At 33.8% G+C, this 12,159-nt stretch overlaps 3 protein-coding genes across 3 annotated transcripts; 2 read left to right on the forward strand and 1 right to left on the reverse strand.

The window, feature by feature from the left end:
• LOC108323746 (probable serine/threonine-protein kinase PBL23) lies at window positions 1–4,447 on the forward strand. Its single transcript, XM_017556450.2, has 6 exons — window positions 1–308; window positions 1,453–1,697; window positions 1,926–2,061; window positions 3,362–3,620; window positions 3,743–3,875; window positions 3,998–4,447. The coding sequence occupies exons 1-6, from the start codon at window positions 152–154 to the stop codon at window positions 4,259–4,261; spliced, it is 1,194 nt and encodes a 397-aa protein (XP_017411939.1). The 5' UTR covers window positions 1–151; the 3' UTR covers window positions 4,262–4,447.
• Window positions 4,448–7,387: 2,940 nt separating this feature from the next.
• On the forward strand, window positions 7,388–9,856 carry LOC108318765 (peroxidase P7). The gene is made up of 3 exons (XM_017556451.2): window positions 7,388–7,627; window positions 7,814–8,005; window positions 9,182–9,856. The coding sequence occupies exons 1-3, from the start codon at window positions 7,412–7,414 to the stop codon at window positions 9,731–9,733; spliced, it is 960 nt and encodes a 319-aa protein (XP_017411940.1). The 5' UTR covers window positions 7,388–7,411; the 3' UTR covers window positions 9,734–9,856.
• Window positions 9,857–11,238: 1,382 nt separating this feature from the next.
• LOC128194636 (uncharacterized mitochondrial protein AtMg00810-like) lies at window positions 11,239–12,159 on the reverse strand. Its single transcript, XM_052870179.1, has one exon. The coding sequence runs from the start codon at window positions 12,157–12,159 to the stop codon at window positions 11,239–11,241; it is 921 nt and encodes a 306-aa protein (XP_052726139.1).

Genomic DNA, 12,159 nt, shown 5'->3' on the forward strand with positions numbered 1-12,159 from the left:
AAAGGGCAGAGGGAGGGAGAGTGAGCCAAGTCAGAGTGTGTCTTGCAAGAAGCTCCGACGCAGCCTTTTAACCATTTTCGCTTCTTCTCGCATTGCCACTATGCTTTAACCATTTCTAGGGTTAGGGTTTTTGCATCTCAGAGAAATCTAAATGGACGAAGATTATGACTACAGAAGGAAGGCCAAGATTGCTCTCATCGCCATTTTGGTCTTCGCTTCCCTCGCCGTCTTTGCCTTGTTCGTTGCCTTTACTTACTACTGCTACATCCTCAACAAGGTCTCCAACCGCCGCAAAAGCCTCAAAAAAGGTTTGGCTCTCTTTCGGAAATGTGCTGAACTTCAATGTTCGCTTTGTGTTCTTCTGCAAACGCCTGAGATTATTCGATGGAACTGTTGCTGACCATTCTGTACTAACATGCAGTTGAGTTTTACAGTTTTTGAAAAAAAGTTGATAACATTCATTTAGGTGTCATGTAGGAGAATTTATTATACAGTTTGAGTTTTTCAGTTTATGAAAAAAATTAATAATCTTTAGGTGACGTGTGAGTTATTGTTGTTAATTCTTTTATGCGAGTTTGAAAATTTAAAGACTTGACACATGAAGACTTGTCAGGTGGTGGTTTGGGTCTGTCTAATAATTTATTGTCATGTGGAGATTAGTTTTGATTACGGTGTGGTTTCGTTTGATTGAAGGGATGTGTTAGATTTAGCGCACCGATAGCAGGCTATAGTATCTCATGTGCTGTTTTATTTTGTTTTGATTGAGATTTTGCTCGTCTTATGTTTTCCCTCTCCAGGATTTGGGCCTATTGGAAATTCTGATAAAATTGAGTTGTGATCCTTTTGTCAAAAAAATTCCTTTCATGGATTCACAAATAATTACGAAATGGTGCCGTATTTTTATTCTGTTTTCAGTTCTCAACAAAGATGAATATTAACAAATTGACAACGGTGAAAATACCATTTTTTCCTATGCAACTGTTTGAAAATACTGAACAAAGTGAAAATAATATGATTTTATTTTAATTATCCGTGAAAGCAAGGAAAGAAAATGGAAATTACCTATTCAAGCCAAGTTCATCCGTATATTTCCTTTGTATTTACATTTAATTAGTTTAATTAATGATCACCTATCAATCTCGACACTTGGAAAAATAGTAAGTATAAATATTAATACTGCCAGTTCATTGATATTCATTTATATATTTTTTTCTACCGGGTGTAATTAATTCTCATCTATATTGTTTTAGAGTATTCATTAGAAGGGAAAGGGAAGCACATTCAGTGTTGTTATGTTCCACCTTTTTTTTTTCTAGATTTTCAACTGAGTGGTTTGAAAGTAGCTTCTTTCTGTGTTTTCACTTTAAAACTTTATATCTTTACTTTTTTTCTACTTTACTTGAGTAAATTGAGGTCCCACTTACTGACAGATTTTGCTTGGTTTTATATTAGTTGAAGACGCAAACCTTAATGAGAATAGTGACTTTGCAAATCTGCAAGTTATTGCCGAGAAAGGACTTCAGGTGTTCACTTTCAAGCAGCTGCATTCTGCAACAGGGGGCTTCAGCAAGTCGAATGTCATTGGTCATGGTGGATTTGGACTTGTTTACCGGGGAGTGCTCAATAATGGCAGGAAAGTTGCCATTAAATTCATGGATCAGGCAGGAAAGCAGGGGGAAGAAGAATTTAAAGTAGAGGTCAGTTACTTCTTAGAACATTTTGACCAGCGCTGCTTCTTTTCTAGAGACTATGGGAAAGGAATGCATTGTTCTTCATACTTATGCGTTTGATTTCCCTTGTAATCAAATTAGTTAAATTTTTAAATCATACGCTTTTTGGCTGAATCAATGAATTAAATAGCTATAGATGTCTTTTAAATACATTTTGATAATTGAATTGAATTGGTTGCTTTCATGTCACTGTAGGTGGAATTGCTAAGCCGGTTGCATTCACCATATCTACTGGCATTGCTTGGGTACTGCTCTGATAGTAATCATAAATTGCTGGTGTATGAATTTATGGCTAATGGTGGACTGCAGGAACATCTTTATCCTGTTAACAGTAAGTTATGAAATATATATTTGCTAGAAAGCTTTTATTCTTTGCTGATTTAAAATGCTGCGAATGGATGATTACTAATAACTTTTCATACTTGACAGACAGTAGTCAAGACTCTAATCCTCATGATGGGTGGGTCTGTAATATGTCTATGGAATTTTGATGTAACAATCTCGGGTTTTGCTATATACTTATTCTGTTTGCTCAATAGAGGGGCCGGAACAAGAAAAACTTGTTGAAAACCTTTTTTTAGTTTGAATGAGTAACACTCAGTTAGAAACATATATGATGATAGACTAATCTGTTAATCTTGCAGTATTGAATATTTGATTAAAATTGATGATATTATTGAATGGAAACAGCCTGCCAGCGTGTACCCAGTTTGACCATTACATTTGGTACTCTGATTAACGGATTCCTTACATACATTCCTCTGTTCTGTTGTGTAAAATTGAATGGCATGTCCATATAAGCAAAAAAAAGTTTTCATAAAATTCTCTCTTGCATTCTCTTTTCCGAACTTCTTCACTCTGAAAGGGTTTTTCTTCCCTTGTAAAGTTTATGATGACTATGGGTTGAAAGTGACACATTGAACTATGTTCCTCGCATATTACACAATATGGATAGTGGCCTTGAAGTGATAACCATGTTATATCAATCTGAATTTACATTATATGTTCGATTTGTTACTGCTTTTTCTGATGTCTACATTTTACATAGATAGCTCGTAGGTGCGTAAGTAATTTGTATGCGATCTTTGAGGAAAAGTCTTAAGTTGGTCAGTTTCTGTATAATTGACAATCTTGCTAGAGAAGAGAGATTTACCTCCTGATTAATTTTGCACATCCTCCAATAAGTTGCAATACGTCCCTCTAAATCTCTAGGTGTATTGAACACTGTAAAAGGAAATTTTTGATGGGTCATGTATGGCATAAAGTTTGTTTCAAAATAATTTCTATTTTTAGTTTGTCTATTTGATCTATTATAAGAACTTTGCCAGAACCTGGAGCAAAAATTCTGCATATTATCTTTATTGATACCATGAAAACAAAATTTTGCTATGATGTGTTGGAGAATGTTATAATTGTTTGTTATTCCATATTTTTATTGATATTTTTTTACACATTTGAGATAAAAAAAATCTTGTTGTTTTGTCTACCCTTATTTTCTTTTAAAATTTTCATCAGTGGGCTATTTAATATAAAGTGTTCAAGAGTGCTGTGTCTGCAGCCATGTTTGCTATTTTTTTTTGTTAGTTATTTTGTATGTTTGAGTTGGTTTTGATCAATTGATTTTCTTGTAGATTCTATTATTACACCCATAAAGTTGGATTGGGAAACTCGATTAAGAATAGCACTTGAAGCTGCTAGGGGGTTAGAATATCTTCATGAGCATGTCAGTCCCCCAGTTATTCACAGAGATTTTAAGAGCAGTAACATCCTCTTGGATAAGAAATTTCATGCCAAAGTTTCTGATTTTGGATTGGCAAAGCTGGGACCTGATAGAGCTGGTGGACATGTTTCAACTCGAGTTTTGGGCACCCAAGGATATGTTGCTCCCGAGTAGAAACCTCACCTTGTTTTGGTCATTTTGTGTAATCTTCATTCTTATTTCAAGAGTTTTCCTTTGAATAATTCATCTCATGAAAAACTAATTTTGTGTTTCTCAATGTTTGTTTGTGCAGATATGCACTAACAGGGCATTTAACCACAAAATCAGATGTGTACAGTTATGGTGTTGTACTTTTGGAGCTGCTCACTGGCCGAGTGCCAGTAGATATGAAGAGACCTCCCGGAGAAGGTGTTCTTGTTTCTTGGGTGCGTTTGTTACTTCTTTCCACAAATCAACTGCTTGGTGATAGTTATTTAATCAATTCGTATTTCCACCAATCTTAGCACTTCCTTTTTCTAACAAACTTGCATGTGCGATATGTGTTTAGGCTCTGCCTCTTTTGACCGATAGGGAAAAGGTTGTAAAGATTATGGATCCTTCATTGGAGGGACAGTACTCTATGAAAGAGGTTGTCCAGGTGGCTGCAATTGCTGCAATGTGTGTGCAACCCGAGGCAGACTATCGTCCTCTCATGGCAGATGTTGTGCAGTCATTGGTTCCACTGGTTAAGACTCAAAGGTCCCCTTCAAAGGTGGGAAGCTGCTCTAGTTTCCACTCTCCCAAGTTGTCCCCCGGCCCAACATCTACTTAGTGCATGTAACATATATTATCAACATTTAAATGATGGATAGGTACATGCTCACCTAACTTGTATCTGTATGCTTGGTATTAGTTGCCGTTTCTTTGTAATCTTGAACAATGCGATACATTTTGGTGAGGAAAAAAATGGTGGGTTTAATGCTAATGTTCAAATTGATGAAAGATTAAGACTTGTTCATCTCAGTTTGTGATGGAAGGTTCTATCTAAGAATCTTTTTTCAAGTCTCCCCATAATTGATGGTTGGTTGCTTGGTGCTTTACTAATCATCATGGTTTTCAATTATCAATTATTGTATCCTTTAAGGCAAACAAAGAAAAAAGAAAGAGAGAGAAAGCAATTGAACATGCCTCAGGGAATTAATTCATCATCTTATTGTCCCCTCCTACGACTTTTTTTCCATTCATGTAGTTACTACTGAGGCATAGATTTCTTTGTAAGGCTGATGGTGTTGGTGGATCATGGCAAAAGGATAAAAAAACTGAAGGCTATTTGAAGGTATCATGAGGGAAATAATTAGAGCGTGTTTGGTTAAATACGTAAGTATGATTGACGAAATGTTCCTAAGATTCTCAAATATTCAACCCTATTTCTGTTTCTAGTACGTTAATGAGAAACCGTGTTTAAACTTTTGTTTTCCTACATTTGACAATCACTCCATATCCTTGTGTTCCTAAACCCTTGTCATTGTCATGGCGACGTCTGGAAAATTTAAGCCATTTTTAATCTGTCAGGAAAATGTAGTTATTGAACATTGTTTGCCTAAAAGAATGGTGCGATCTGTTTCGTTTATTTATAAATATAAAAGAAGACAAAGGTATATTGTTTTTAAGTTATTTATCTATGCATTTGGTAACTATATTCAAAACTTAAATTTTTACTGTCAAGAAAAATAGGACTTCAAAGAAATATTTATCACTTCTAAGAAAACAATTTCAATTGAATTTTCCCTTTCACACTGCTCACCTAATTATTTATTTTTTTCCTTTTAAATATCCCTTTCAATAGGCATATGAATATTTTAAATTTTCATTTGTCTCCTTATAATGAAGAAAATATAAGTTTCTTAGCAAATATTTTTCAAATTTAGAAACTTCTTCTTTACTCTAAAGTATACAGTAATGTTTAATATAAACTTAAAAAAACTGAGGTACTGTCCCTTTTTCTCTAAATTTTTATTTTAAAAAATAAACGATGACGTCGATAATGTATGAGATCTTGAATTAGCCATAGTTCTGACTTTGATATGGTTTAATTTATGAGCATACGTGACCAAACACATCGTAATAATAAACATGTGTGAAGTGAGTTACATCTATGTGACAATTTCACTATAACGTGACTGCAGATTTCCCTGTCAAATCATTTATAATCATATAGAAATTCAAATCATTGAATTTTCATGCATAAATACCTTCGTCAACCTTTATTAAAAGTTCTACAACCATTTTTCATATGAACGTGAAGCACTAGAAAAGTGCACACAACCAACTTATTTTATTTTTCATAAACGTGAACGATGCCCACTTTTTTGTATAATTTGTTTTGTTAATTTTGATTTGACAAAATAACTGATTTAGACAAAGATGTGTTTGACTTAACCAAATGTAATTGAAGTTAGATTGAGAAGTGCTTTATGTGCATATGCAACTTGTAAAAACTGGTCAAACAGATCCCAGCTTTTTGTTCTCCTAAAAAGGATATATTCATGGTTATGATTAGAATCACTTTTATGGCTGGTGACTGATTCAAGTTCTTTCTTTTTTGCTTCATCTTTGCGTTCACTATATTATGAATTATAGATGTTACTGACGTGTAAAGTAACACCAATCATGCATCCTCTTTCATTAAATAATAATAAACTAAATAAAGATAAAAGTTGGAAAACCAAAGAGGCACCATTCATATAAATTAAGAATACTTTATGCGATTTTATCATGGTCTTCTTCATTAATCTCATTGGTTATAGTATATAAAGGGAACTGTAAAACATCATTTTATAAATTAATTTCGTATATAACATCAAATATCTACTTTTATACTAAAGATATTGAGTCTTCTATATGTAAGAACATATTATATGACTAAAATAAAATATACAAGTGATATAAAAATCTTGCTTTAAAATTTAATTTTTTTAAAAATTGAGTTAAATTTTAAACTCGTGTCTTAAAGTGAAAGACATTATGTGAAAAATCTGTTACATATTTATTGATGTTATTTAAAATAAAATAATGATTAAGTAATAAATGAAAAGATAATAAAATTTAGATGTCGTCATATAAATCAATGTAAATTTTTGAAAATAACAAGCTCTTTTTTAACACGTGTTTTTCTTATTAGGGGGTTTGGAACAGTATATCATGTGCATATTAGTGATGAGATGACTGACTATATAGTAAAGTCTCACACTGCTTACTAATTTTTGTAATTCTTTTCCATTAAAATTTACTTAAAACTATGACATTGTTATTAGTGGATTTATTGAATGTAAAGTAGAATGTTCAAAAATTTTCATGAATGTATTAAAAGGATTGTTCCCGATGAAGTTGCAGCCATCCAAGTTGTCTCAAGAAAAAAATCTTCAAGTGTGAAAATTAATTTTTCACTTCTAATAGTTTGAATCTCTTTAAGAAGTTTAAGAACAAATGTAATTTAAATACTCTTCTCAATTTTACTGGTTTTTTAAGGATAAAATTTGATAAGTTCTAAAACGAACAATATCTTAAATAGGATAATTGACCCAAATAATATCAGTGATCAAAATTAATATAAAGATTTTTTTTTAAATATTAAACTTCATAATTTTAAGTTGGAACAAGTGTTAATTTATCTCTGATTAAACCATATTCACTGGCAACGAATCTTTCTAATATATATTCTTGTGGTTGATGTTAAATTTATCCTGTGTTTCCTTTAAGAACAATTGCACTGTGATATTTTATCTCATTGGTTTCTCCCCAATTTTTATTTATTTATTTAAAGTAAAGCATGTATGGAGCAGCCAAATTTGAAATTTGGTAGAACTTTTTTTTTTCCAAATTTTGCTGTGTCTGCATGCACCAACATTCTATATATTGCATACCCTCTTCACCTCTAACACAACACAATAATCATTATTTGTGGCTTAATAAAGCTTGAAAGATGACATCCTTCTCACGTACCCTCTTCTTTGTTGCACACTTCCTTCTTTCTCTCCTTTCTTCTTCAACCAATGCACAGCTTTCTACCAACTTCTACGATAAAACTTGTCCCAATCTTCAAACCATTGTCAGAAATTCAATGGAGCAAGCCATCAATGGAGAAGCTCGACTTGGAGCCTCTATACTCCGATTGTTCTTCCACGATTGTTTTGTGAATGTAAGAGCACAGTTTCTTGTTTCTTTAATACCACTTCTATATCTAACTTCATACACATATATATGTAACAACATGTGAAACTGATATTAGCAGAAGTAACTTAACATTCAAACTTACATGATGTTAAATTTGAGTAAAAATAACATTATGCATACATGGTTTGCTTAATCTTAGTAACATTTTCAGGGCTGCGATGCATCACTTTTATTGGATGACACTGGCACATTTGTTGGTGAGAAAAATGCAGCACCAAACAGAAATTCAGTGAGGGGTTACGAAGTGATAGATGCCATTAAAACCAAGGTTGAAGCTGGTTGCAATGGCATTGTCTCTTGTGCTGATATTCTGGCACTTGCAGCAAGAGATGGAGTAGTTCTGGTGAGCCATCTCTTCTCCTCTTTCTTTCATTAGGGTTTTTCCTTCTTCCATTATTGAAACGTTAGAATGAGATTGGAAGGTTGAGTCATTCTCATAAGAAGCACATACATAGCTAAGCTAAGTTGATGTTTGTATTTTTCCTAACATGTGATTTTTGGCATGGGCTTGTTTTCAAACCTTGTTCCCCACTTTCGGTATTTAGTTTCCTCTAACACGTAATCGATCACCATGTCAACTCTCGTAATTTGGTGGGGTCCTCTTCCCCAAAAGAATGCATGACACAGAACAATAATTGATGAAGAGAAAAAGAAAAAAAGAAGAAGGGATAATGGTTGATGCAATCAAAGTGTGGTGTCAGCCTTGTCTCATTCTCGAGAAGAACCACTCATTATCTTCCCTTTTAAAAACCTCAGAAACACAAGTACCACCAAACCTTTGTCTTCTCCTGTGTCATCCATTTTTAGCTTTCACTCACCACTTTTCCTCAACAATTCAACCCTATTTTCTCCCTGTTTCGTTTTATCTATCTGATATCACATTAAAATCAAACAATTATTTCTTAAAAAAACGCTTATATTAGATCAAATGATGGAAGAGGTGAAAAAAATAAGTCAGTATATATATTGAATAAAAATAAAAAAGTTAAATACTACAAGAAATAAAACCATAAACATTGTATTAAATTTTTAAATAAAAAATGGTGTATATTTTTTATTGGATTGAGTTCTTGTCTTATTAATATTGTGTTTTCTTTGATAATCTTTTCTTGAAAAAATCGTCTATAGTATAAATTTAAAATTTATTTTTATGATCGACTCGTATAAATATATGATATTTGTATCAAAAGTCTTCTAAAGTTCATCAAGCATGTCTAGTTATGATAAACGAGATCACAAATAAATAAAAAAAATTGTATGAAAAATCTTCTTAATAAAGGTTCACAAACATGAATAAAATAAAATAAAAAAATATATTTCAAGAGGCTCATATCTAAAGAAAAGAAATAAATAAAAACATAAACGTAAGTTTAAATTTTACATTAAATAAATATGAAAAAATTAAACATTAACGAAAAATTCATAAATTTATTAGGTTAAAGTTTTGAATTAGAATGATGTCTAATTAAAGAAAAAAAATAAAATCATAGTAACCTAGAACTAATATTCTGAAATGCAGCTTGGGGGACCTTCATGGACAGTAGCTCTAGGTCGAAGAGACGCAACAACAGCAAGCGAAAGCGCAGCCAACGCCCAACTCCCTTCTCCGTTCTCCGACCTTCCCACACTCACCAGCGCCTTCGACGCCAAAGGCTTGAGCGCGCGTGATCTCACCGTGCTCTCCGGCGGCCACAGCATAGGCCAAGCGCAGTGCCAGCTTTTCAGAGCTCGCATCTACAACGGAACCAACATCGACACTAGCTTCGCCGCGTCAAGAAGAAGCATTTGCCCTTCCTCCGGTGGGGACACCAACTTGTCCCCTCTGGACTCCCTCACTCCCATTCGTTTCGACAACAACTACTTCTCCGAGTTGGTGGCTGGCCGTGGCCTTCTCATCTCAGATCAAGTGCTCTTCGATGGTGGCTCTCAAGACCCTTTGGTGAGAATTTACAGCGACAATAATGCTGCGTTTTTTCGTGATTTTAGTGAAGCCATGATCAAGATGGGTCATATCACTCCTCTCACTGGAACCGCTGGTGAGATCAGAAGTAATTGCAGGGTTGTCAATTGAACATCCTCAGTTTCTTGTTTCGTTCGGTACGAGGAACGTATTATGGAAGTTTTGTTTTATTCCTTAAGAAATTATTAAAAATTATAAAATTAGATGAGTTTATAAACTCCCTAATTTTCTTAATTTTTAAAAGGCGATAAGAAAGTATTAACAAGAATGTGTTGAAAAAGTGTGTATGTGTGCTTTTAATACTTCACTCTCACAATAATTATTGTAAAAAATATTAATTTTATAATGTTGTTTACTGATTGGTCAATAATAATAATAATTAATAATGAAAATTATTTTACTGCATAAATTATTTTATTTTGAAATCTTTAATTATCCAGTATAAGGGTACTGCAGTATATTTATACGGCAGAGTACATATTTGAAACATTGATATGACAAAAGTTGAAACTTACAAATACTTCTCATTTGGTACTTTATTGACTTCGAATGGTATTTGAATGGTTGCAGTTGTACGTATATGTACTTCTCATCCTCAAACATTTTGGTTTTATTTATTCCAATTTCTCTCGAATTGGTAAAGTATAGCTGTCACCCTAAATTTCTATTTATGTGTAGATGAACGGATGAATACACAAGTGGGTGAACGGGTTTCTTTATCTTTTGTCGAAATTTTTGTCTTCAGTTTTATAAATATAATTGTATTAATTAGTAAAAATCATATCGGATTTTTAAATTAAGGATAAAAATGAGAGCAGGTATGATTATATTTGTCTACCTAAAATATTTTAAAATTGTTCATTTTATACGTATATATGTTATGAATTTTCAAATTTTCTTGAAACTTTTTAAATTATATGTAATATATATTACAAATTGATTGAAATCATAGGTGTCTCTTTATTTCTTTTGTAAAGCATAACATTTAATGAAAATAAATAATACAACATAAAATCAAGTATAATAAAAAATATTTATTGATATTTTATTGTTTTTCACAAATTATATTCATACGAAAAAAAACGAAAATTTGACACAAATTCGTTATTTTTATTCTAAAAGTATTTTTTAATTGTGATTTGATTATAATAGATTTTTGTTTTAGTAGTTTATTAAACTCAGCCCAACACTGTGCACTTAAAGTTGACAGCCCAATTGGCTTCAGTCCAAGAAAGCACAAAATGCTTCTCACAAATCTGCAGCCTCATTTGTGCCAAAACGCGTTTTCGTGTGAGAAGAGAGAGAACGGAGCATCCGGAGGTTTCCAGAGAGGACGACGGCGAGAACTTCCGGTGGGGGCAGCGGCGGTCGGCGGCGAAGAAGGAAAAGATGATCAGCACAGTAAACACGGTAAGTAAAATGTATCCTTTTATTATTTCTGTAAGTTCCTGAAAACATGAGTTTCTTATTTTCGTTCTACTGCTTATATATGGTTCAAGAAAAGGGAAAACGGGAAAAGCTAACTTAAACTTACAAATTAGAAAACTAACTAATTAAAACAACGTAACTGTCCTTGTGACAGTAACGGAAAACCGACAAAACTCAAAAGCCTCCCCTCAAGCTGGACGGTATATACTCATCAGTCCAAGCTTGGGAACAGTCGTTCTGAACTGGACGCGGTGCGAAAATTTAGTGAAGATGTCAGCCAGTTGCTCGTCGGATCGAATGGGAAGGAGATGAAGAAGGCCCTCTTGTATCTTCTCACGAACGACATGGCAGTCGAGCTCGATGTGCTTGGTGCGTTCGTGAAAGCTCTGATTATGAGCAATATGTCTCGCAGACCTGTTGTCGCAGTATAAAATAGGGGTTCCGGATTCTTCTATCTGAAGGTCCTGTAGAAGGTAACGAAGCCACTGTATTTCACATACAGTGGTAGCAAGAGCACGGTATTCAGCTTCTGTGGAAGACCTGGAGACCGTCTTCTGCTTCTTAGACTTCCAGGAAATGAGAGACGATCCAAGGAAGACACAGAAGCCTGTGGTGGATCTTCGAGTGTTGGGACAAGTGGCCCAATCAGAGTCACTAAAGCCCTTTAGTTGCATACGAGAATCAGCAGCAAAAAATAATCCTTGAGATGGTTCGGACTTGATGTACCTGAGAATGTGTTGGACAGCACGATAGTGATAACTGGTAGGGTTTTGCATAAATTGCGAAAGCAAATTAATTGTGAAACATAAATCAGGCCTAGTATTTGTAAGGTAAAGAAGCTTCCCTATCAATTTTCTGTAGAGAGTAGGATCATCAAGGTAGCTGTCTGTTTTATACAGAGGGCATGTGTCACTTAGAAAAGGAGTAGTAGAGGGTTTGCATCCAAGCATTCCAGTCTCCTCAAGTATGTCGAGAGCATACTTTCTTTGGGATAAGTGGATCCCTTTTTTAGATCTGGCCACTTCCAACCCAAGGAAATACTTGAGTTCCCCTAAATTCTTTATGTGAAATCTTTGGTGAAGTAACTCTTTTATGCAGTTGATTTCCAT

This window comes from Vigna angularis, chromosome 11 (genome assembly GCF_016808095.1).
Source record: "Vigna angularis cultivar LongXiaoDou No.4 chromosome 11, ASM1680809v1, whole genome shotgun sequence".
Classification (NCBI taxonomy): domain Eukaryota; kingdom Viridiplantae; phylum Streptophyta; class Magnoliopsida; order Fabales; family Fabaceae; genus Vigna; species Vigna angularis.